This window comes from Diabrotica undecimpunctata, chromosome 5 (genome assembly GCF_040954645.1).
Source record: "Diabrotica undecimpunctata isolate CICGRU chromosome 5, icDiaUnde3, whole genome shotgun sequence".
Classification (NCBI taxonomy): domain Eukaryota; kingdom Metazoa; phylum Arthropoda; class Insecta; order Coleoptera; family Chrysomelidae; genus Diabrotica; species Diabrotica undecimpunctata.
This window is the reverse complement of record NC_092807.1, coordinates 123,495,968-123,523,899: the sequence shown is the minus strand read 5'-3', so window position 1 is coordinate 123,523,899 and position 27,932 is coordinate 123,495,968. Positions and strand designations below refer to the sequence as shown.

Here is a 27,932-nt window from a genome sequence, read left to right as displayed (position 1 = left end):
TTTATACATGCGGTAATTGACTCCCTGAATAAAAATAAAATTAAATGTGTTTTTTTACAGTATGTCTGAAAGACGGAAAGTAAAATTTACATTATCTCAATTATTTTTGTGGTTGCAAGGTCGGCAGAGATCTTTAGTTGAGGGTGAGGCAGTTTTTGGAGCTGGCCACGTTATATTTTGTAAATTATGCCTTACATTTTCTACTAATAACTTCATGAGACCTTTGGGGCAATTTAGCTGATAGAACAGCATTTTTCACTCTTCTCAATTTAGTTTCAGGTGTTACTGTGAATTAGATATAAATATATTAAAATATAAATATTTTTAATCAACACTTATTTGGAAAGTAATCGTTCTCAGTAAAATCAAAGAATGTAGACGCATATGCGTCTATATTTGGTTATACGTCTGCCAATTCACAAAATGCATTGCTAAATTTTTCTCATATTCTCGTCCAGCGGAAACTTTTTTTGAAGTCGAAGTCATTGTTAATTACAATATAAACCGGTCGCTAATATGTTATGTATACAAATTATCAAATTAATGGCAATTTCAAGGTTTTCCTGAAGTGGATGCTTTTGAAATCTACCACCAGGCGTCGCCCACTTTGCGGTTCCCCGCGAATATTTTTTTAATTTGACAATGTTACACGTCATTATATCTTTTATTCACATGTAAGTAGCAACGAATATAATATGTACCAAATGAATTTTTTCGTACACCGCTGACATTCGGGAAACAAGATCAGCCATTGTTAGATTTGCCAGATACCAAAGAAGAAAGAAGTGTCTATATCTGGTCTATATTCTTTGGTGATACCAGAGAACTACGAACACGAACTCTCTGGTGATACGCCAGGCCAGGACAAGGTCAAGATAACTTATGCTGTGACGCCAGCTCTACAGTCCATCTAATTTACTTACCGTTGCACGTCATTATCATTGACAGAGATCGAAGTTTACATAGTTGCCAAAGTATAAAAAAATCCTGAATCCATTTTAAATCAAATAGGTCACATAATTATTGCAAAAGTTGAAAATTTTTGAAATAAAACAATAATTTTGTTCAAAAAAGAACAGATTTTATTAAATAGGTAAAAATATAAAACAAGAGCTATTCACTTTAAAATTCAAAATAATAAAGTACAAAAAGTGTCAACACCGCAACTGTCAAATAAGTGTTACCAATTTATGCCAAAATATCACCTTCGTTCGATGACAGTTACAGTGTGTTCCGAACAAATGTTCTTCATAAAAACGCTTTATAATGCATTTATACAAATTAAATGAAACATATTATTGTGTATTTCTTTAACATTAATAGAAATCTTTAAATATTATTTCTACGGGTATATTAATAAAATATGTCTAGTAGCTGTAATGCCAGTGTACTCGGCAGAGTGATTCTAAAAAAGAACACACTTACCGCCTAAATATTTCGTGTTGGTATCATGTAACCTCACGGGCTATGACGTGGATGACGTGCAACGGTAAGTAAATTAGATGAAGTATATTTTGTTTTTTTTTTTTGTTATTGTTTATAATTTTTCTACAACTACAGAGGGATTTTTTGAGGGTATTTTAAATTTTACAGTTATTTTGTACCTTGTAGCTATTTTGTCCACAGCGTATTCTGGATGATGTCCGTATTTGGAGATTTGGTGAGAATGCAAGCAAAGAATATAGAGACATTACCAAATATTACTGAAACATATAACATCATGTTTAATAAAACTGAAGTAAAACAAGAAGTGGGTGAGACGACTTGCAAAAGAGAAATAGATAATGAAGAAGGTGAAGATCTAGAGAATACCTTTAAAATTGAAATTAAGGAGGAACCTACCAGGGAAAGTACTTATGATACATTTGATTATTTAGACGTTAAGAAATGTCCTATAAAAGCGGAAATAGAACAAGATGATGGTAAGTAAATAAAGAGTAGTTATGTACTTTTAAGCTCCCTATTATCTTGTGGACTTATACAAAGATCATAATAAAGATTTTAAATGTGATGATGATACATATCTAAATCTAAATCTGTTATTAATAAGTAGTAAGAATAAAGCCAGTTTTTGTTGGTTCTCAGGATTTTTCACCATAGATCTATCATTGTCTCCTCCAATTCTCCATACCTTCTTAGAGTACAAGTCAGTTTATGCCATAAGGTTTGTTGTATACATTGAACTCATATTGTTCCTATAAATATAAGTCCAAGCTCTGGTTATATTATGAAGTATAAAGAGTAGATATAAGTATACTTTCTTAAAAACACAATTATTTGACTTATGTATACTCTTACTACTTATCACCTTTATTAATATAACTTAAATTAGAAATTGTGATATAAAATATGACATTAAACATGTTAAGTAAATTTATTTACAAGTAAAAATTTTAGGGTAAGTAGGGCATTTATTTTAAATAGCTGGATCAATTACTTCCCACATTTGTTACAAATTTAAAATTCAGTCAGGAATTGTAATAAAAAAAAGGAGCTTCACTGATATTTTCTATTGAAAGAAATGTGGAAGAACAAAGGAATGGATCTGAGCAGAATGCAATTCAATTTATGGATCTGAGCAGCATTCTCCTTTGTGTTGACATAATGGCAACTATCACTACTGGTGATTGTATTTTTGTTACCCTGTTGGAACAAAAACTTGTAACTGGCTAGGTTCCAGTTGTAGCCAACTTAATACAATTTTTTAATCAGACCACATGTACATTGGCACATTTAGAATTGATAAAGATTTGGTGACCTTGTCAATTAATTGGGAACCTAACAAAGCTGCACACAATTCAAGTTTAGGAGTTGTTATTGATTTGATAGGAGCGACCTTTGTTTTTGAACACAGAATGTGAGAATGGTATTTGCTTTCTGCATCTATGCTGCATACATAAATACAACTTTCATAAGCATGCATTGAAGCATCACAAAAGCAATGGATGTGTGTAATTTTATGATCTAATCCAAGTACTGGTCTTAGAATGTGCAATTTATTTAGACATGGTAGTTGATTATACAGTTTGGTCAACTCTTATTTAATTCTGGATTGATTATTTCATCCTGTGGTTTTTGAAGTCGAAATAGAGTTTGAATTATTAGTTTAGCAATAACTGGACTTAACAGACCTAAAGGATCATACATTTTGGAAATGATAGATAATATTTGGGATTTAGTAAATAAATGATTGGAATTTTCAGCAAGAGAAATTTTAAAGTACAGAATATCTTGTTGACTCATCCATTGGATTCCAAGAGTTTTAAAACTACCAGAATCTCCTATATTAATAACATTGTTGGAAATATCATTACAATTAATATTAAGGATGGTTTCAGGATTATTGGAAATCCATTTTCTCAGAATAAATTTTCCAGATTCTAAAATTTTAAAAATATCATTGTATCTCATTTGTAACTCTTGTAAATTGTTTGATCCTGTCAACAGATCATCTACATAAAAGTCTTCCAATATGGATTTTGCAGCTAAAGGAAACAGATTTATTTTCAAAAGCTGATTGACGCATGCACCTCATTGCCAAGAATGGAGCTGATTTTTGGCCATAGTTTACAGTAGTTAATTGATACACATCAATATTATTTGTTGGATTGTCTCTCCAGACAATTTGTTGTAGTGGTCTATTCTCTTCATGTACAATTACTTGTCGATACATTTTTGACACATCTGCAGACACCACATATGTGTACTGCCGAAATCTAATGAGGATGTCAAAAATATCATTTTGGATTTTTGGCCATGTATACTGTAGATCATTATGAGACCATCCAGATGTAGTGGGACATGAACCACCATAAACTACTCTTAGTTTTGTGGTAAGACTGGTTTCTTTTAGGGCTCCATGGTGGGGTAAAAATAGGATTTTCTAGAAGGACGTAAGCTAACAGTGGGGTTAACTTTAACCATATTTCCTAGTTCTTGATATTCCTAAATGAATTGTTTATACAAATCATTAAGTTCCTTATTTCTCGAAAATCTTTTTTCTAGCAACAAAAATCTGCTAATTGCTATATCTAAGTCTCCTAATAATTCAGGTGAAAACTTAAATGGAAGCTGAACAATTAAGTGTCCATTTTCTGATCTAGTGGTAGTGGTTTCAAATATTTGCTAACAGCAAATATCATCTTTTGATGGTGTTATGGGATCTTGAATTGAATCATTTCCCAAAATAGTTTTAACTGCTCATCTTCGGCTATAGTTCTAGTGAAATGACACACTGCATGAGTTGTCTCATAGGGGACAGCTCCGTTTACTATCCAACCCAATTTAGTGTTTTGTAAACTTGGCAAACCTTTTCCTAGGTTGGTTTTTCCAGCACAAAGGAGGTCCCAAAATAGGTGGGCATTAATAATAGCATCAATGCTACCAGATTCATTAAACAAAGGCTCAGATAATTGAATATTGCATGGGATATTAAAGTTTTTAATATCAAAACTGGTTGAAGGAATTTGATTTGAAATAGCTGTCAAAGCATAAAATATGGATGAAATACTAAAATTATTAACTCTGGAACATATTGTAATTTAACATTTTTTGGTAATATTTGATACTGTTTGATTTATACCACTGATGGCTAAGTTAGTAGGAATCATGGACATATTTAATTTTATACAAAAACTTTCTTTTATTAAGTTTGTTTGAGCACCACTATCTAAAATTGCTTTACATGGAATTAATTCATTATTATTGGATTTAACATTAAAAACCAATGTTCACAAAAGAACTTGGGTATGTTTAATATTCATTGCTTGTGCAGAAAACTGATGGGTTAGCATTGGTGGCAACTCAACACTTTCCACACAATTAATTGATGATGAATATAATGATGGAGAATTTAAAGCAATGTCAGTTGAATGTTGCTGACTATTTTCAAAATGTATTAATGAGTTATGTTTGGAATTACATTTTATACATGGTCTTAAAGTACATTCAGCAGCTTTATGTCCGTGTCTCAAACAATTATGACACAACTTCAAATTATTGACTTTGGACAATCTATTTTTGGTATATAATTTTAGGAATTCAATACACATGAATATATTAAATGGTTACCTTTACACAAAACGCAAGACTTTCTTTCTGCTACATTAACTTGGAAAACTCTTTTTTGATAGTCACCTTGACTATCACTGTTTGCATGTTTATAATTAAAACCACAATTATTACTATAATTGTTATTAGGTTTTTGACTACTTTGGTCTTGAATTTCTTCCAAAGTGTCTACTTTTACTTTTAGAAAATTAAAAAATTCAGTTAAAGTAGAAAGCTTTTCTTTAATATGACATTCCTTCCATTTTCTATAACTTTGTTTATCTAATTTATTGGAAATAATATAAATCAATAAAAGGTCAGTTAAACTACTTTTTGTAATTTGTAAACTGTCAACGGATGACATGCTATCTGAGACACTCTCTGATAAATGCCTCAAATATTTAGGTGATTCTTTTTTGATAGAATCTAAATTGAAAATGGCTTTAATATGTTTATTGACTAATAATTTTTTATTATCATACCGCATACAGAGTGCATCCCATGCAGTCTGATAATAATTTCCTGAGAATTCAATTTTATCAACAATACGTTTGGCATATCCATCCACAGATTGTCTCAAGAGCTGAAGTTTATGAATATGTGGAAGTGTGGTATTTGAATGAACTACACTAGTAAATGTGGCTTTGAATTCCAACCACTGTTCAAAATCACCTTTAAAAATAGGTATTTTCATTTTTGGCATCAAGAGATGATTTAATGAGTCTACATGTGGTGTAGAACTAGGAGGCAATGTATTGCTTACTGTATTAGTGTTAATGTAATCTTTTAAAAAACTAATCGCTTTAAAATACCTATTTTCAAAAGCATCTTTTTCATCAACTTGTTTTTGTAGTTTACCTTCACTGGTAGCAATCTCAATTTGTAGTTGGATCTGATCAAATTCAACTAAAAAATTGGTACCAGAGTCATGTCTTAACTGAACTTCTGATGTTTCAGGTTTGCTAGATGGTGTAGCATTTTTTAATACATTTACAAAGTTCTCTAAACTTGTTAGTTTGGCTTTATAAGAACCTCTGATTCTTATATTGTTGGCTAAGCTACTCATTTTTAAGATTTATTGCAATCTTTCAAAAACAACACTTAAGAATAATAATTAGAAATACCTTGCTAGAATACTAATGATAGCTGATTGATAATCTATGGCGATATACAATCAAAATATGGAAAAATCTGTTTATGGTAATTTAAATTCAAATACCTGGTTTGATCAAATCTTAAAGATAATAGAAATGGAACAAACTCACATCTACTGATGGATTTGAATCCTCTAAATGGTAAATGAGACTGTCTTCGACCTCTGAGCTGTCTCTAGTTACAACTATGGATTCTATTTTACTCACACTATCCAGCTCGAAGGACCAAAATGTGTTGGTTTATCTTATGGTAGATAATATTAACCTGGTGTGGACTGTAAATTATTTTTGTGTGAGTAAATAGAATTATATTTATTAACCTTTTGTACAATCTACTTATTACATGTGAATTTGTGCATAATGAAAACGTGTCGTCCTCTTAGATATTACTCGATTAATGTCAATATTGTCAATTGCCGACTTGATCCCGTCAGATTGTGTGATCTTGAACAGCAAACGCACAGACATGTGACAGGCTCTATGTTGTAGCACTAAACTAATTTTCTGAAAATGTCCTTACATTTAACATGTACTTCCTTCTATTGTGGGTTCAACATTGGTACATTTTTTGAACTAATTGGTTTAATGCATCTGGATCATAATATTATTCACTTTCATTTTCTAATTCTCGACTGAAAGCGAAGCTTAATTTTAAATAAAAAAATTTAATTTCTATAAACCGTTAAACATGTCTTAGATGAAAAGGAGAACTTAATTATGTATCTATTAATTTCTTTATTCCGCATTCTGTATCCTCTTTGTTTATTGATGCTCTTTATGACTTCATCCACGATTAGATTGAATAGCATAGGGCTTAGTGAATCTCCCTGTCTTTCAATTCCATTGCCCTGCATCTATAGGTTCTGTAAGTTCCATTCTGACTTCCATTTTATTGTTTTGATAGACATTTTAAATTTTTTGTATAATATCCAGAGGGCTCTCTTTATTATACAAGAGATGTATTACATCTTTAAGCCATACTCTCAAATGCTTTCTTCAAGATGATCAAACATAGGAATACAGGTTTATTGTATGCTAGTACTTTCTCTGTAATGTGTTTTATGACGAACATTGCATCTGTACATGACCTTCCCATACAGACACCTTGTTGCTCCATGCCATAATACAAAATGCTCAATATTTTGTTTTTCATACATTCAGGTTAAGTTTAAGCTGAGTTTAAATATCTAGGCATCACATTATCTAGCTACGGAAAGCTCGAAACCGAAGTGGAAGATCAAGTGAATAGAGCAAACGGAGCCGCAGGCTGCCTAAACGAAACAATATGGAGAAATAAAAATATCGGGAAAGAAACGAAAGGCAGAATTTACAAAACAGTCATCAGACCAATAATGACATACGCGACAGAAACAAGACCTGACACATAGAGAACAAAAAGGATGTTAGAAACAGCAGAGATGAAAACACTTAGAAAAATTGATGGTAAGACACTATGGGACAGAGCTAGAAGTACAGATATACGACATAGATGCAAGGTGGAGAACATCAAAAACTGGGTAAGAAATAGAAGAGTAGAATGGAACGATCATATAAGCCGAATGACAACAAATAGAGTAGTAAAGACGGCAAGAGACGGTTCCCCAATAGGAAGACCACGCAAACGATGGAATGACAACTTGCTGGAGGCACATTGAAAAACAGACAGAGTCATGTCTATATAAAAAGAAGAAGAAGACAGAAGAAGAGGTTAAGCTCGAAGTTAGAAGTTTTAGATACCACTTGATTGAGCAATTCTTGTAAACCCTAGAGGGCGTCTGCAGTTACAATAGTATCGTGGGAATACCTTAAGCTGTTTGTTTTTGTACCATTTATGGTCTTAATTTAGATTACAGATTTTGAGAAAAATTATGTTTTTAAAACTGGCAGAAGTTAATCTCCTGATCTAGTTGGTCAATTTTAATAAACATTAATGCTTTTTGTTTATTTCGTTTTGCCAGTTTTCCCTATGATAGTTTACCACAATTTGACCAAAAAAAAAATAATAATAAAACTTTTGTGACTGGAAAAAATCAAAAACGGTCAATTTTTGAACAGTTTATTCAAATCTCCGCCATTTTGTGTTTTTAAGAATTTTAAATATTTCTGAAGGGTACTTAAACCCATCTCGAATTTTATATTTCAGATTTGCCGTTATAAAGATTAACTGTCTGCTATTCAGTAGTAATTTTTGAAAGAAAAATGTTTGGCGCTATTTTTAAGATACAGGAACAATGGCTAAAAAAAGAAAAATTTTTTTGTAATCTTCAAAAGTTATATAATAAAAAAAGTTTGGTTGTCATATATAATAGATAAGATGGAACACACAATTTTTGAAAATGTATCATTTTTTAGTATTCTAAAAGGTAATAGTACCTTAACAGATCACGCAAAGAGTAACAGTAATTTCAAGCAAAATTCAATATCCATTATGAATGTGAATGTAGAAACAAACATGTTTAATTTGCAAGAAACAGTTGTCATCATATAATACTTACTTTACTTTGCATGTCCGGAACACCAACAACTTTAAATTTTGTACTTCCACTGGTTGGACACATAGATGGCATCATTTGCTAAAATTAGGTTTTCTGTGTAGGTCTCTCTCATCTCTGTATATGATACTTTAACTTAATGTTTTTCTGATCTAAATTTAAAATTCACATTAAACAAAGTACTCAATCCATCAAATTCTACAATTTGTAAACCGGTTTTTTCCTTGTCTCGATAAATTGTAGGAACTCATTAATTGCACTCAATGATATGATTATTTACTGTTTGACAATGTTTTCAACAATATTTTTATAGTTGAGACTTACACCTTACAATTTGATTATGTTAAAAGTAATAATTATTTATATAATATATAAAATATATAGTTATTTTCTAAAAGAACCTTTCTACCGTTCGTTTTAACCCTAATATTGTGTATTCCCACCTCTGCTTCTATTCACTTCCTGACATCTGCGATTCATGCTTAAAATAAGATTTCGAACGATGTTTTGGTCTAGGTCATTCTAAAGTTCAACTAGAAATCGTCGCGTGTACTTCAAATTGTTGTGCTAGTTCGGTTGAGATCTTAAAGCATAATTTTCTATGGGATTAAGTTCAAGGCTACGTGCTGGCCAGTCAATTGGTTCAATGCCAAGTAAGAGATAGTCTTAACCTACTCGTGCTTAATTTGGTCTAGCATTATCATGCATTCACAAAAAAATACCTAATACAACGGGCAAAAGGGACTACATGATCCTGAAGAATATCTAATATTTAACACTCAGCAGTAAGGTTCTTCTTTTAAATGTGCCTATCTTCTAAAGATGTTGGCGACCACATTGACCAATCTTATTCTATTCACAGCTCGAAATAGATCAGTTGACGTTAGACCAGTCCACTTCCTAAGATTGGCCAGCCAGGATATACATCTGGATATACATCCAGGGCCTCTCTTACCCTCAATCTTACTATTGTTCTGAAGCTATTTTCTTGTGGCATTTTAAATTAATTAATATTTAAATGGGAATAAGCCACAATTAAAGGTTAAAATACATTTATTGACGTTTCAATTTCCACTTCGGAAATCGAAATTGAAACGTCAATAAATGTATTTTAACCTTTAATTGTGGCTTATTCCCATTTAAATATTAATTAACTCAATCTTACCTTATAGAATCAACTGTAGAATACGGTATTTATTAATACGCATGATGTGACCGAAGTAAACCAATTTTCTGTTCTTTACTGTGTTAGCCTCTGAAGAATAATTATGTTACTTGTGTGGTTTATATATGAGACCCTCAACATAAGTCGGTAGCACCACATTTCAAATCGTTTTATGGCATCTTCTGTAAGGCTCCATCTTTCTACTCCATAGAGGAGGACACTAAAGACATAACATCTAAGAATTCTTAAGCGTATATTGATACAAGGTAAGTTGCCGAGAATCTTCCTAAGGCTGTTGAAAGAGCTTCTGGTTTTTTCAATATGAGTTTTTATTTCGTAGCTGTGCATAGCATATTTTTCCACTCTTTCTAACGGTGTATCGCCTATTGTAAATTTGGGCGTTTATGTTGGTGTTCTTACTAATGTTCATTATTTTTGTCTTCTCGTAATTTAGTTTTAGGCCGTATTTGTTACATGTTTCTACAACGTTATCCATCATCCTTTGCGTACTGTTAATGACATGCCTTTCCGCACCACATGCGAGCCGTCACAAAAAAAATGGTATTTGTTACAATTATGCCTATCAATCATTTGGTCTTCGAAAAGCACGAACTAGTCTATCACTCACATCCAACTCAAAGCGTGAATTATTTGTACACAGCACTTCTTCCCAATCCGTTTATTCATATTACACATGATCCCTACCAAAATTTAACTGTGCTCTACGAATATCTGGGCTTAATGTTGGTCCCTGAGCAGCAATGCGAGGATACAAATTTACACTGGTGTGTTGAAGCTAAGATTGCAACTGACTTGATTTTACAAATTGTTATATTAGTGGACGGAAAGTTTTAACAAACGACTGTGTGCAGGGGACGTCGCAAGGTTTCTGCCATGACCAGCTCTTCTGGTATTCTCACCAATTACCCTTTATCTCTCAACATCATTGCGATACTGATGTATGAAATATACTGAATCTTTCACTATTTGGCGATAAATCCAACCTTCTTCGTATAATACAGCCTCTTGAGCACATTCCTCAGGTGTTATATTTCTGGATGCTCACCACATCTTAACACTGTAATCAAAAGAATTTCGAAACGCGTAAAAATGAAACCTCAAACTCACTTAAAATCGACTTACCGTTTAAGGAACTGAAAGAAAATTACTGATAAATTTAAAGTCAAAAGTAAAAAGTCTGTTGTCGTTAACAGAAATATTACACAAAGCCTAGATTTGACTTCTCCAATTAAGCATTATTTCTCATTTAGTTGCATTTTATTGATTTAACGGAGGATTATAATTTTAGGTTTCTCTTCTAAAGATATGAAAGCTGATGCCAGTAGTCTACTAACTAATCATGATAGAAGTGACAGTAATTTCAACCAATATATAACTTCCACTACCAATGTGAACACTGGAGGTCAACATTTTATATGTATCATTTGCAAGAAACCATTCTCAAGCAATTATGGCTTAGAACTACATATGAGGATACACACTGAGGAAAAACCATTTGAATGTAAAATTTGCACCAAACAATTTTCAAAAAAGGAGTATTTAAAAAAACATATGACAGTGCATACTTATGAAAAACCATTTGGATGTGAAATTTGCACCAAACCATTTTCATCGAAACAAGCTTTAATATTGCATATGAGACTGCATACTGGTGAAAAACCATTTGAATGTGAAATTTGCACCAAACAGTTTTCAACAAAGAGTTATTTAACACAACATATGCCAGTGCATACTGATAACAAATTATTTAAATGTGGAATTTGCACCAAACAATTTTCAAGGAAAGTACTTTTAGAATCGCATATGAGAGTGCATACTGGTGAAAAACCATTTGAATGTGAAATTTGCACCAAACAGTTTTCAACAAAGGGTTATTTAATACAACATATGAAAGTACATACTGGTGAAAAACCATTTGAATGTGGAATTTGTACAAAACACTTCTCCAGGAAAGTATTTTTAGAAACGCATATGAGAGTTCATACTGGTGAAAAACCATTTAAATGTGAAATTTGCACCAAACAATTTTCATCGAAACAAATTTTAAAATGGCATATGAGTGTGCATACTGGTGAAAAACCATTTGAATGCGAAATTTGCACCAAACAATTTTCAACAAAGAGTTATTTAACAAGACATATGCCAGTGCACACTGGGGAAAAACCATTTGAATGTAATATTTGTACCAAAAAATGTTCAACAAAGAGTTATTTAACACTACATATGAAATTGCATACTGATGAAAAATCATTAAAATGTGAAATTTGCAACAAACAATTTTCAACAAAGAGTAATTTAACAATGCATATGAAATTGAAAAACCATTTGAATGTGGAATTTGCAACAAACAATTTTCAACAAAACGATTCTTAAAATGTCATATGATATGGCATACCAGTAAAAACCATTTGCATGTGAAATTTACACCAAACAGTTTTCAATAAAACATATTTAAAATTGCATATGGGAGTGCACATTGGTGAAAAAACATTTGAATGTGAAATTTGCACCAAATAATTTGCAAGAAAGGATAAGTTAAAATCACATATGACAGTGCATACTGTTGAAAACCCATTGGGATGTGAAATTTTCACCAAGCAACTTTTAATGAAACACGCTTTAAAATCGCATATAAGGCTGCATACTGGTGAAAAACCAGTTAAATGTGAAAATTGCACCAAACAGTTTTCCAGGAAACCAATTTTAAAATCGCATATGAGAGTGCATACTGATGAAAAACATTTCACATGTAAAATATGCTCCAGAAAATTTTCATATAATTCCGGTTTAAATGTACATATGCAAATGTACATAATGTACATACCAGACACGCATCGAGTATCAGCTTTAAAGAGGGGTGTATAATTAAACTCTTTCGAATATTTTTCATAATCCCCCCCTCTAATATGTTTATATTTATTTGCCGTTGGCTTCATAATAAAATTTAAATTTAATTGTTTGTGAATTTGTTATACTTATACAATTAAGGTTGATCTTCACCCTCAAATAATTTGTTTCTGATCCTAGAGATGGCTCTATTGCGGCATGTTGCTGTGGTAAATGTTTTAACTTAATTATAGATTTCTACATGATGACTCTATAATATTTTCAAACCCTAACATAAATTACAGTTTTCTATCATTATATCCATTGGCTGAGTTGCCAAGTTGTGTAGACAGTAATTTTATCAAATACGCTATAATTTTATTTTTATAACTAGTAGACCAATTAAGCAAATATATCTTAACAACATCTTTATGTATAATATTTTACTGTTCTGCTGTGTCAATCGGAATATAATATACCAAATAAACAAAGTTACGCATTTGCAGGAACATTTGGTATTAGAAAAATAAGATTCCATCCACACATATAATTGAAAAATGATTCATATTATCTAAACACTTTTATCGACAAAGAAATTATGTAGGTACTTAAGATAGGCGGCGATATCTGGGAATATTCTATTACCATTAAATTCATACATGTCATCATATATTACATTTTTTTTTGGATAGTTAAAAATTAAATGATCTGGTATTATTTAATATTATAGTGGGAATTATATTATAAATGGTCAATCGTCAAAAATGTTATTTAAAACATGCGGATATGTCTTCCTTTTGGTCTGTTTATTCCTGGTTTCAGGTTTGTTACCTTCCTAATTAGTGCGTTTTCTTCTCTTAGTTGTGTCTAAACCGTCTCAGTCTTTGTGAATTAATAAATTTTACTGTCTTCTCCTTCAGTTATATTTCTATTTCTTATTTCATGCTTCATTAGTCTTCTATATTCTCCTTGTTCTGGCTTTATTGGGCTGTGTATTCTTATAATTTTTCTTTTAATAATTCTTACTTTTTCTTCATCTTTTTTCGTAAGACACATTACTTCGGCTCCGTATGCTATCACCGGTCTAATTGCTGCTCTATATATCTTTGTCTTTGTTTTTTGATTTTTTTTATCTTTAAGTAGTGGGTGATAATTCCAAAACACCCCGTTCTTCTCCCGCCTTGTGTGTGTAGTAGTGTCATGCGTTGGGTGCATGAGTTGGGGTGGTTGATGCGTATTTTGTTAGCAGGGTTCTATTTGGTCCATTCAGCTCTTCAGTTTCCGTATTCGACCATTTTATAACGCCAAATGAGTATGTGAAAAGTGGTATTCCGTATGTGTTTATTGCTTTTACTATGTGCTTGGAATTAAGTTTGCTTATTATTATTATAATACAATGATATCGAGCCAAAGCAGAGCTTATGTGGCCCAAATTACAAAATATTTGTATGTACTAAACTAAATAATATATAAATCAAATTTTCTCACAAAGTAAAAATAAAAATAATTTTCAAAAGAATTAGTACTTACAAAAAGTTCTTGCAATAATAGCAAATTACAAGAATACAAATATTACAAACGATACATAAGATTACAAAATTTATTCTAACATTCTATGAGTTAGTGGAGATAACTTGAGCTTTCTTAAGCTTTTAGCTGAAGAAAGCTTTTAACTTCTGGGTTTCATAGTTCAATCTTCCATAATTAAAAAGTAGCTTAGTAGCTCTTCGTTGTACTCCTTCTAATAAATTAATGTCTTTTTGCAAATGAGGTGACCAAACTGACACTGCAAATTCTACGAGGATAGATTGATATTAAACCAGCCTTTGATAGATGGCCTACTTGATACCGAATTGGTTTCGATCTTGACATTTGCCATTCATGACATAACGTCTGTCAAAATTTTAAGTTTTAAAAACAATTAGTTTGACAGCCGTTAAAAACAAGCAAATTTTGTGTTTTCGCAGAAATGGAAAAAGTCGAGTATCGTTCGGTGATTAAGTTCCTCCACAAAAAGGGTAAAACGAATGTGCAAATCAAAGCCGACCTGGACGAAGTTTATGGTGAGGTTGTACCTTCGTTAGCAACAGTAAAATTTTGGAAAGTGAATTTGTTCATGGTCGTACGAGTGTTTTTGATGATGAGCGTCCCGGGAGACCAAATGAAGTCACCACGCCGGAAATCATCAACAAAGTCCATGACATAATTATGGCAGATCGTCGAATTAAGTTCCGCGAGTTAATAGAGGCCCTAAACATTTAATACGAATGCGTACACAACATCATTCACCATCATTTGGACATGAAAAAGCTACCCGCGGGATGGGTGCCGCGTTTGCTGACAATCGATAAAATGCAAAAACGTGTGACCACTTCGGAGACGCTTTTGGCGATGATACGGCGCGATGCGAAGGATTTTTTTCGCCGATTTATCACCGTTGATGAAACCTGGGTGCATTATTACACACCGGAAACCAAAGAACATTCGAAACAGTGGCGCAAACCCAGCGAAGGGCCGCCGAAGAAGGCAAAGAGTGCACATTAGGCCGGCAAAGTGATAGCGACTGTTTTCTGGGATGCGAAGGGTATCATTCACATCGATTACTTGGAAAAAGGAAAAACGAACAATGGTGAGTACTACGCAGCATTATTGGATCGATTCGATGCCGAATTGCGTCGAAAACGCCCCGGTTTGGAACGTAAAAAAGTGCTCTTTCACCAAGACAATGCACCGGCTCACCGATCGGCCGTCGCCATGGCAAAATTACACGAATTGGGCTATGAATTGGTTGAACACCCACCGTATTCCCCAGACCTTGCCGCCAGCGATTTTTTTCCTGTTTCCAAACCTAAATAAATGGCTCGGAGGACGCCGTTTCGCAACAAATGATGAAGTCGTCGCTGAAACTTCGGCCTATTTTGAAGAGCTCGAGCAAAAGTACTATTCGGATGGGATAAAAAAATTTGAACATCGTCTTACTAAGTGTATCGAGCTAAAAGGGGACTATGTTGAGAAATAAATCGATTTAATTCCAAAAAACTTGTTTTTTCTATCAAAGGCTAGTCTTATATCAATCCACCCTCGTAGCTGAGGTGCGACATAACATTTGTAAAGTTTCAAAAACAAGTCTGGAGACATTCTATGAAAAGCTTTTGATATAAAGTATAAAGCAGAGTTCGCTTTACTAACTACTTTTGCTGTTTGAGTAGACTAACTTAATGTTTGGTTGACCGTAACACCAAAATCATTAGCTTCCTGTACCGATTTCAGAGGAACTCCATCCCAAAAATATGTATATCGGAATTAAAAGATGTAAATGACAAAAAGTCAGAAAACTTAGCATGTAAAGAAGCAATATTAGTCTAAAAAATATTTATTGTTGTCAACTTTATTCGTTTTTGCGGCATTTTGTTGGTTAGTACTAATAATAGTTGGAACTTCATTAATATACTTTACTGTTAGTTCCTTGTTAAGTACTTTACGTTTTTCCAGTTCCTTTCGCACTATATTCAAATAGTTTATTTGATATCTATAGTAAAATTCATTAAGCGATGCAGGAAGATGTAAACATTAGCACGTGTAGGCCTGCAACAGGGCCGCGTTTGGGATTATCTTTTTGTTTAGTCAGAATATATATTATCTTATAAAATACGAAATTTATATTTTGCAAAAGTGCTCGACAAAGTACCTGATTGTTTTAGTTGATAGCCGATAATAGGAACCATTTATACAGGAGAAAAACCCAAGAATTTATTTTTTTTTGCCAACAATTTTATGTACCGAGTGCCTGCAAAAATATGTTTTATTTTTAATTTTTGCCATACTTAGTTGTTTGTACAATTCTAAAAAGTTTCATAATAATAATAAAAGAAAAATACTCATTACTCAGTTATGTTGAAATAATATATATATATATATATATATATATATATATATATATATATATATATATATATATATATATATATATAGAAAAGAAAAGAAATTTAATCTTTGCAGATTAGTTAAATAGTAAACTCTTAAATATTGGGGAAATCTGCAAGAAATACTCTAATGTGTATCAATTGTTTCGCCGAACGTTTTCGCCAAAGAGAATTAATTTGGCTTCTTCAGGGCTGAAAGAGAATAAATTATAATTAGCTACCATATATTATCTATTAAAACATTATTGATCTTACCGTAACTTAGAATTGTAGAGTTAGAATGTTAAAAAACTTTGCTAGTAACATAGTGGTGTTTTTTGTTACTATGTGCAAAAAAAGTTTTTTATAAGGATTGAAATGTATGGTAGCTTCGAACTTGACACGTAAAGGCTTACCCAAGGTTAATCGAAAAACCCAATGCAACTACATTTAAAAGGAGGTAATTCTTTGAAATGTCGGCAATAACTAAATTTTTGTTTTGTTTTGTTGTTTTGTTAACTATCTAAAAATCAAAAATTTAGTTATTGCCGACAATTCAAAGAATTACCTCCTTTTAAATGTAGTTGCATTGGGTTTTTCGATTAACCTTGGGTAAGCCTTTACGTGTCAAGTTCGAAGCTACCATACATTTCAATCCTTATAAAAAACTTTTTTTTGCACATAGTAACAAAAAACACCACTATGTTACTAGCAAAGTTTTTTAATATTCTAACTCTACAATTCTAAGTTACGGTAAGATCAATAATGTTTTAATAGATAATATATGGTAGCTAATTATAATTTATTCTCTTTCAGCCCTGAAGAAGCCAAATTAATTCTCTTTGGCGAAAACGTTCGGCGAAACAATTGATACACATTAGAGTATTTCTTGCAGATTTCCCCAATATTTAAGAGTTTACTATATATATATATATATATATATATATATATATATATATATATATATATATATATATATATATAATTATATAATTATATATAATTATTAATATGTCATGACTCGTCACTGTTAAATTATCTATATCTGAAAATTTTGGGGAATGCATATGTAGGTACTATAAATATGTCATCAGAACTAAACGTAAAGTCAAGCAATGAGGCATGCAAGTCATAGGTTTAATGATAACTCACCGGTAAAACATGACGGCAAACAAATTCAACAAATTGTTTCTCATAATATATTAGTTTTTTCGTTACCGTTAAGTTTGGCAGGAAAGCGCTGTTGCCAAATAAAAACATATGTATTTATTACAGCAGCTAAGAAGCTAAGAAGAAATAGTAAATTCAAGTTCTATTCGTTTCCGAAAAATTATAAGCAAAAATGTATGGTAAACTTTATGAGCACTGAATATTATGATAATTGTCAAAATTCATAGTAAACAAAGTATAGGTAAACGTAAAAAATATACTGACTCATTGTTACTATATTCCCTTTTAAGTCTTTTTACTTTTCAGTGTCGGGAATATAAAACTTTGATAAAAATTACCATGATTGTTGTATTAAATAAACGATTTTAAGTAATTTTATTTAAAGTTTATATATTAATATAATAATACTAATATATTAAAAGTGACACGCACCACTTGAACCTAACTTCAATCCGTGAGTAATGACCGGTAATGACCCATGAGTAATGAATTATTACTCACGGGATAAGTAGGTAATGGGTGTTATTATCTACTCAAAACTAATGAATAATAAGCATGTTATTAAAGGGTCGTAGAAAAAAGTATTTAAGTTTTGATATTTAAAATATGTAAAATGTAATAAATTACCTGAAGGATTTTTTAATCCCGTTGTTAATCCATCCAAAAAAGCTTGTCTTGATGTTTTTACTGTAGTGTCTACCCATATTTTAGATTTTTTATGGCCAGCGTTCAACCATGTCTCATCCAGATAATATATTTTCCGCTTCTCCTCTCTATAAGCTCTTATCTTTTGAAGATATTCTCTTTGCCACATCACAATGTCGTCTCTATCTAGTAAAAGAGCGTTTCTTCCCCTACGTTTATATTGAAAATTAAGTTTTTTCAATATTCGGTAAAATGTGGTTTTCGAAAAATTTGGCAAATCAGGGTCATCGTTCACCTTCTTTAAAACCTTATCAACGGTGGGTATTTCGTTGCTCATAAAAAAATTATGAACCAGTCTTCTAATGGCATTTTTGTCAAAATCATCAATTTTGTCAAACTTCTTTTTCCGGGTCAGACATACTTTTGGTCCAGCGAATTGATGATTCGTTTTGTATTCCTTTATCACCGTAAACACACTTCTATCACAAACTCCAACTTTATTAGCCACTTTTTTCACAATATCTTCAACCACTAACCCGGGATTTTCTTGTCTTTCACATTTAAAAACATTTAAAATTATTTCTTTAACTTCAACGCTTCGAGGAGGACTCCATGTATTTTCAACCAATTCATCAGCAGAATCAGTGGATGACATTTTTGCTTTCAATATCAGTTATTGAAATACGTGGTTATTGTTACAGTAATTTACACTGCACTGATGTCCACATTCGACAGCAGAGGTGATTCTGGGAAAAGAAAATGAAATTAGTTAAATTTAAAGATTTTTTGATACGTATAATGTTGTAACTTAAATAACTAAACGAAGTAATTTATGGCAAGTAGTAGATACGATAAAAAACAATATGAAACGCCAACATAAAACATCGTATCATATACACACGACATAATCTTTATTTATTTTCCGATGTAAAATATCTTATTTTTTCGATATTTTTTTAATAACAACGTAAAGTATAGGAAATATACCTTACGATCTTTTTCGTCTGTAAAGATAATTATTACGTTTATATTAAAACACTCATTTTACTACAAAATATCAATACACAATAATACATACCTTCATTTCTTTCACTTTTTTCAATCAAAGACGTTGCTTTAACTATAATATTGCTTCCATAATTTGAATTTTCAATGGTCTCTTTTTTTCGTATTGCATAACTTTGTTTTTATTTTGTTATGACATTAATAATTCTATGTTCTCGGGACAACATGTCTTTTATTAACTTGTATTAATATTAATAAACTTACGAATTATTGTAAAAATAATAAAAATACTAAAATTAATTTTCCACGCGAAGAGCTTGTCTTTTCATCAAGTACTCTGCCGTTACTGGATACTACTAATTCTGGAGGCATTCTACTAGAAATATTGAAATTTTAATTATTGTAGTTAGTTTAATGCTTAGAAGTATGAAAATGAAAAAAAGTGAAACCCCGAAATTTGTTGGTTATGATACTTTACGTAAGAGATGTCGATATATCTATCGACTTATCCTTTCAAAACTCACACAACTAACACTTCAAACCCGTAGCGTTGTGCGCTAGCTGTCTTTTTTATCTTTGATACCTCGTGGTTTTAACAGCTGGCAACTCTAATTTTTAACCATTTTTTCTCAGGTAAACTTATATCATCATATTAAGAAAAAAACTAGCTTTAATTTGATATAAAACAACATGTATACACTTCATAAGCAGAGTATTTTATTTATATAATAAATAAACGAAATAAAATTTTTGTTCAAAAATTAATTACTATTAATTGAATTAAAAATATTTGCGGCCACTTTTTAACTGGCAACCTATTATCAATGTATTCTCCTTATTTTAAATGTATGTAAAAATGTGAATTTGATTAACTACGTCACGAACGTAGTGATTCTGCAGTGGAATCTTAGTCTACAGTGTTACTTTTTCCTACATAACACAATTTATACCATTCACCTAGTTCTTTCGCCCGATGTCCTTTCCACCTAGTGTCTTGAATGTGTAAAAAAAAATATAAATGGGGGTGTTGGACGCCAATGTAACAAAAATGTGTATGTGTAATGTAATAAAAGTATTTGGGCTAATGTAACAAATTACAACAGAGCGCCAATGTAACAAAAACAAATTAAATTAAGGCTGGCTAGCAGAAAGTGCAGGAGAGTGACTACTTGACACTCAAAAGTGGATTCAGCCAATTTGCATGCCCTGCAGAGATCGTAAAATGAGAAAATGAATGACAAGGTAATAAAAAAATATAGAAATAATGTAAATGAAAGTGATAAACTATGGAAGTTGCTCTAAGATGTGATGGGGCGCCAGGAGAGTATTAACATATACCTTCCAAGGTATCTTGTAAAGCTGTTTGCTGAACTAAAAAGGAAAACAGGTATTAATTGAAATGTTTAGTCTTCACCACAAATTTAATACCTAACCAAATATATACAGTCTAATTCTTTATAGCTACCCACCACCACGTATGTACAGTTAACCTAGTTACTTATATGCTAAAAAAAATTTCCTGGTTATACACAATTGATCCTTGATGATCAGAATTTACAAATAATAAAATATAACAAAAATTTTAATGATTCTACCTAAAAAGATAATTTACTTGTCAGAGATGTAACTCTGTACTTCGGCTTTCAATTAAATGTCCTAAGAAACTAATAAGGACACTATCCTGACGGGATAGATGTCCAAGGTTTAAATATATAATAATAAAATATCAATAAAGAACTCTCTGATTAAATGTGTACACATAAAACCGTACAACAGAGTTGATAGGGAGGATTTAAAACCTCAACCTGTAGTTGACACTTAGTCCTTAAATATTATTCAGTAATTGTTTTAGAAAAAATGATTTTAGAAGAAATGTACGATTTAAAGTTAAAAAAAATATATAAAAAATTATTAAAATTGATGAGTAAACTGAATACAAATTAGCAGTGTTCCACATTCTAAATGAGGGAGGTCTTTTGGCTGGTTTCTTGAGGTTGTCCTGGAATAATAATGTAAGATCTGGACCTCTGAGGGAACAGCTAAGACAGAGGAGACTCAACCTGGAACCAGGTGTAACTCTGACTAGGGAATAACTTACCCCTTCTTCTTAAAAAAAAATATCCCATAAAAAACAATACAAAGACTTATTCCCCTTGACTCCTATAGTAGGCCAAAAAGAACATTTGTGTTAGAGGTCCTTCTTACTCTTGATAAAAAGTAGAGAAAATTTATTAACCTTGAAAGGTATTACAAAAAGTTACTGGGAAGCTTGAATGCAAGCAAAAAGCTTTAATGTTTTTATAAGTAACGTAACCTTCGAATGGTATACCCTCTTTAATGATAGATTAGAGGTTACACAAAGAACGGTACTAGGCTCTGGCTTCAGTCTGGTAGAGGTATCTTGGTCGGGGCTCTTATTACAGCTCAAATATAAAGAATCAGTTAGAGAAGTACTGAAGATACAGAGACGAGAAGTTAGAAGATAAGAGAAGAGAAGTTGCAAGATAAGAGAAGGGAATTATTTGGGCACCACCCTATTTTTAGAGGAACAAGGAAACCTTAAGACATAGAGAATACGATAGCAAGAAAGGTAAGATACAGTTAAGATACGCGAGAATAAACCGTGAGGGAAAAGGTATTATGATCGTGCGGTACACACTTAATATTTCGACATATATACACTAGTTATATGATAAAAGAAATAATAATATAAATCAATAAAAATGCCTGAAAGAGATACACCTTGCACAAAAATATAAATTCATATCATAGCAAAAAATAAAAAACAAAGATATCGTTAACAAAGGTATATTGAGGTATATTAAAAAAATGCACTATAACAATTACGGCACAGTTAAATGTCACGAGATAAGTGATTACACAATCTATTATCGAATACAACAACAAAATATCTTTTTTGAAAAATAATACTGAATAATGTAGTATTCTCAAGAATAAAAAAACAAGGAATATTATGATTGTCAATATTCGTCAAAATAAAATATTATTATGCCTTGAGAATACGTAAACATTTACTAATTTTTTTTTGAATGTGATTACCTCAAATCTATTCCTAAAATTTATCATAAATATAACCTACTTTAATATCAAACAAATGGATCGTAATTTATACGTATGATATCGTAAGTTTATACCCGTGATAGTTCCTCACAATGCCGTAGACAACAGGTGGACACACAGGTGATGGCGTTACGTCCTCAATACAGACACTTGACACTGGGTCCTGGCAACAGGTATTGGACTGCAGGTACAGCAAATTACGGTCTTCGATCCGTAATCCCTCGAATTGACTTAGGTAGTCGAAAAGAGAAACAACCAGACAGGAACAGCACAGGTAGTAGTCAGTAGTATATAAAAATGAAGAGACAAATGAACGTAAAGTTGAATGAAGGCGTCGAACAGCAGAGACGAATGAAGATAAAGATGAGCGATGGTAGAGATGAACGATCGGCAAACAGAGGTGACTTCGTTCCTTCGAATTGGAATACGTCTGTTTGACAAAAGGGAAAATAGTTAATATAGGACTCACTGTGTAAAGATATTTTATATAGATAAGGGTGAATTGAAAATACCCTTACCGCCGTGTGATGGAGAACCAACTGCTTGCCACAGGAAACAACTTGAAAATGAATTCGAATTTTGATCTTAGGCAAGATAAAGATAAAAAAAAAAGAAGTGGGAGTATTGGCTGAAGAGTGCCACGCAAAATTGATATTTAAAAGACAAGGCTGGTGGTCATTTTTGTAACTTAAACACTATCTTCTGACAGGAATTATACGTTCACCGAAAACCGACTCTTCTGTTTTTCTGAGAAGGTAGACCGGGGAGTTTACAATAAGCACTGACTCCTCTGTTACTAGGAAAGATTGATATTAAGCAAAGGATAGATAAAAAGATCAGGGAACATTTGGCGAAATATTTCATTGTTAAAAAAAGCGTAGCGAATCGCTCGTTGCTTTTGGGTTATTTTTACGGCTTTTAACAAAATATATGGACATAGGCGGCGTGAAATTAATTTTCTTAGGGGAATAATTTAAAGAAATTTTAAACATACTTCAATGGTTTGACAATATTTTATGTAAAATGAATTGATTAAATAGATAATTTTATCGAAAAGCATGCTATGGATATATTTTTGAATATAAAAGAACGGAATGAGACAAAATATTTTTATAGATACTCTTAATAGATAATAGATAGTTTTAAAGATAGATAATTATATGTTTTTAAGGCCGGAAAGTAAAATAGAAAATTGGCATATGATTTTATCTTATTATAAATACGTAGAATATTTCTTAATGAAATGATGTGAGAAATGACAGATATATATATATATATATATATATATATATATATATATATATATATATATATATATATATATATATATATATATATATATATATATATATATATATATATATATCCACTATCAAAGGAAAAATGACAATATTATAGACATCAAAATGGCTGATTTTATACTTTTTATTGTTGATAATTGGATACGCTTACCGGCTCAGAGTGGCTACAAACCAAACGAGACACTCAAAAAAAAACCAAAACTTCCTGCAACTTCTTCCCCAAAAAACTTTAATATTCTAAAAAACTTTTAAGTCATCCCTGGCTACCTACTTTTTAAACCCAAGGTTCTTTACCCGTCAGAAGTCAGAACGGAAGTGCGCGTTGACCACTTGTTTCTAGTCAGCTAAGCATTTTTGCCAAAATGGCAGCTTGGGATCGCTGTTTAATACCAAGTTAGAATTTAAAAATTAATAAAATATTAAGGTGATATGGATTTAAAAATTTTATTTAAAGTGATTAAAGGATTATTGAAGTGACGGACTCATTACAAATGTAAGCAATTTGTACTCTCCTTTTTTTAAGCGCATCTTCTAACTCCACACTCTTACCTGTAAGACTTGCAAGATTCCAAGACCCTATCCTTTTATCATTTAGTAAAGTACCTTTAAATTTTGGATAGAATTTAAAATTGAACCTAATGTAACGAAAGACTAAGGGTGACTATTCGTTACAGCATTAAGGGAGTACAGTCATTTTGTGCTTGATATCGGCCCAGTCTCTTAATCTGGGGAATTCCATCCGAATTATCTTGCAACGGATAGTACTTATTATGTTTGATGATGTAGAACTTGTCGTTTTCGCACATTTTCCCTATATATATCGCATCGATACAACACTGCACAAGAGTAACCGGAAAATTATATGAAGCTTTTCCCACTTTTTCGAATTTTAACACTGAGCTGTCACTAAGCGTCTTAACCGTATACGTATGAACTCAAATATTTATTTTAGCAAAAAATAAGAGATCAAAATTGGATAAAATATAATTGTTTACATTTTTGTTTATGTACAATTATGTCGTAAAGTTAAATTAAACAATAAACGAGATAATTCAATAATTTTGCACCCCCCCCCCTTTCAATATATCCCGTTACTCGAAAAATATCGACCACACGAAAAAAATTGTAAAAAAGAAACCGTAGTAAATTGCATTTGCCAAAATTTCAGTATCATGGTTGTCGAAAAGTTGAAAACGGCGAAGATATTAAGCAAAGATGGTTTTTCTTCTCCCTCAAGGTTAGAATAATAAAATTTGGGGTAGTCCGCCAAACAATGCCAAATGCCATTACGACTCGACTATTAAGACAAAAATTTTTATACATCTTTCAGATGACGTTACCTCTCTACCGTTAACTCCGCCGCAGACGAGGCGACTGAGGCCCATTTTGCTGACTATCTAACACTATTTAACTGTTACAAATAAAATTTATTGGGTATACAATTCCTACGAAAAACTAACGCTACTTCCTATACTATATGTTCACCGGCTATTTCACGTTTTGTACCGCTACAGTCAAAGCTCAATAAGATTCTTATTATGTCTATGGAATTATCTGTCCACAGAACTTGTTCCCAATCAGCTTGTTCTCATTTCACATGATCCCTGCCAAAAGTTAACTGTTCTCTACGATTATCTGTACTTAATGCTGATCCTCGAGCAACAATGCAAAGATGCAAATTTACATTAGTATGTTGAAGCTCAGATTGCAACTGACGGGTTTTTACAAATCGTTATCTTAGCGGACGGACACACAAACAACTGTGTGCAGAAACACACTGAATCTTTCACTATTCGGCGTAAATCCAAGTTTCTTTGTATAATACAGCCGCTTGAGCACATTCCTCAGGTGTTAGGTTTCTGGATTCTCATTACATATTAACACTTTAAGCAAAATAATTCCGAAACGCGTAAAAGTCAAACCTTAAACTGACTTCAAATCAATTAACCATTTAAGGAACTGAAAAAAAATTACTGATAAAGTTAAAAACTCAACAGCAAAACGTTGTCTGTTTTGTTTTTAAAGAAATATTACATGAGGGTCTTTTATTAATTAATGAGGGATATAAAGAAATATTACATGAGGGATAAATAATTAAAGACAATGGAAAAATGAAAAAATTGTTCTCGATTCGAATTGTCTTTTATTCCAATATTTTCTTTAGCTTTGATGTAATATCCTTAAAATTCAGATTAAACAAAGTACCTACTTCACCAAATGCCACAGTTTTCAACCGGTTTTGTCCTAGTTTGATAACTTGTAAGAACTCATTAATTAAGGCTCCTTACTTATACATAGAGTGCTCACCACATAATCTCTGGAAGAACTCATTACATCATAAGACTTCAAGCAAAAGAATTTCGAAACACGTAAAAATCAAACCTTAAACTGACTTAAAATCGATTTACCATTTAAGAAACTGAATCAAAATAACCGATAAAGTTAAAAATTCAACAGCAAAAACTTGTCAGTGTCATTGTCTTTTGTCGTTAAAAGAAATATTACACAAGAGTCTTTCAAAATATAGTAAAATATATGTATTTACAATTTATTTAAATTAGCAATAATTTTCTAAAAATAATAATTAGTACTTTAATTTCTTGGAGCAGTATATAAAACACAAATACGCAATTTTTTACTATCGTATAATAGTATTTCTCATTAGTTGCGTTGTATTAATTTAACAGAGGATTATAATTTTAGGTTTCCCTTTTAAAGATATGAAAGCTGATGCCAGTACCTTTTTAATAAATCTAGATCGAAGTGACAGTAATTTCAACCAATGTATAACTTCCACTACCAATTCCAATGTGAACACTGAAGGACAACATTTTATATGCATCATTTGCAACAAACCATTCTCAAACAATTATCGTTTAGAACTACATATGAGGATACACACTGGGGAAAAACCATTTGAATGTAAAATTTGCACCAAACAATTTTCAAAAAAGGAGTATTTAAAAAAACATATGCTTGTGCATACCGATGAAAAATCGTTTAAATGTGAAATTTGCACCAAACAATTTTCAACCAAGAGTTATTTAACAATACATATGAAATTGCATACTTATGAAAAATTATTTAAATGTGACATTTGCAACAAACAGTTTTCAATATATTTGTATTTAAAGTCTCATATGAGAGTCCATAATGGTGAAAAACCACATGAATGTGAAATTTGCACCAAACAGTTTTCAACAAAACAAAATTTAAAATCGCATATGAAACGGCATACTGGTGAAAAACCATTTGAATGTGACATATGCACAAAACGGCTTTCAACGAAACTAGCTTTAAAATCGCATATGAGACTGCATACTGGTGAAAAACCATTTGAATGTAAAATTTGCACCAAGCAGCTTTCAACGAAACAAGTTTTAAAAGCGCATATGAAATTACATACTGATGAAAAATCATTTAAATGTGGAATTTGTACCAAACAGTTTTTAATGGAACTATATTTAAAATTGCATATGAGAGTGCATACTGGTGAAAAACCATTTGACTGTGAAATGTGCACCAAACAATTTTCAACAAAGAGATATTTAAAAATACATATGAAATTGCATACTGATGATAAACCCTTCAAATGTGAAATTTGTACCAAACAATTTTTAACGAAGAATAATTTAAAAGTACATATGACTGGGCATACTCATGAAAAACCATTTAAATGTGGAATTTGCACCAAACAGTTTTCAATGAAACTATATTTAAAATCGCATATGAGAGTGCATACTGGTGAGAAACCATTTGAATGTGAAATTTGCACCAAACAGTTTTCAACGAAACAAATTTTAAAATCGCATATGAGGGTACATACTGGTGAAAAACCATTTGAATGTGATATATGCATCAAAAAAATTTTCAAAAAAGAGTTATTTAACAATACATATGAAATTGCATGCTGATGAAAAATCATTTAAATGTGAAATTTGCTACAAACCATTTTCAAGAAAGGATAGTTTAAAATCACATATGACAGTGCATAGTGGTGAAAAACAGTTTTAATGTGAAATTTCCACAATTGAAAAATGAAAAAATCGTTCTCGATTCGAATTGTCTTTTATTCCAATATTTTCTTTACCTTTGATGTAATATCCTTAAAATTGAGATTA

The 27,932-nt window shown here is 31.6% G+C and overlaps 1 protein-coding gene across 2 annotated transcripts; it reads left to right on the top strand.

The window, feature by feature from the left end:
• The first annotated feature begins 1,492 nt into the window (after positions 1-1,492).
• LOC140441748 (uncharacterized) lies at positions 1,493-27,932 on the top strand. 2 transcript variants are annotated; one of them, XM_072532647.1, is made up of 2 exons: positions 1,493-1,922; positions 26,515-27,932. In XM_072532647.1, exons 1-2 carry the CDS (start codon positions 1,637-1,639, stop codon positions 27,723-27,725), a joined length of 1,497 nt encoding a protein of 498 aa, XP_072388748.1. In that variant the 5' UTR covers positions 1,493-1,636; the 3' UTR covers positions 27,726-27,932. The 2 variants fall into 2 exon arrangements, with proteins under 2 accessions (XP_072388748.1, XP_072388749.1); XM_072532648.1 differs by lacking the exon at positions 26,515-27,932 and adding an exon at positions 11,170-12,885 and having other exon boundaries at positions 1,495-1,922.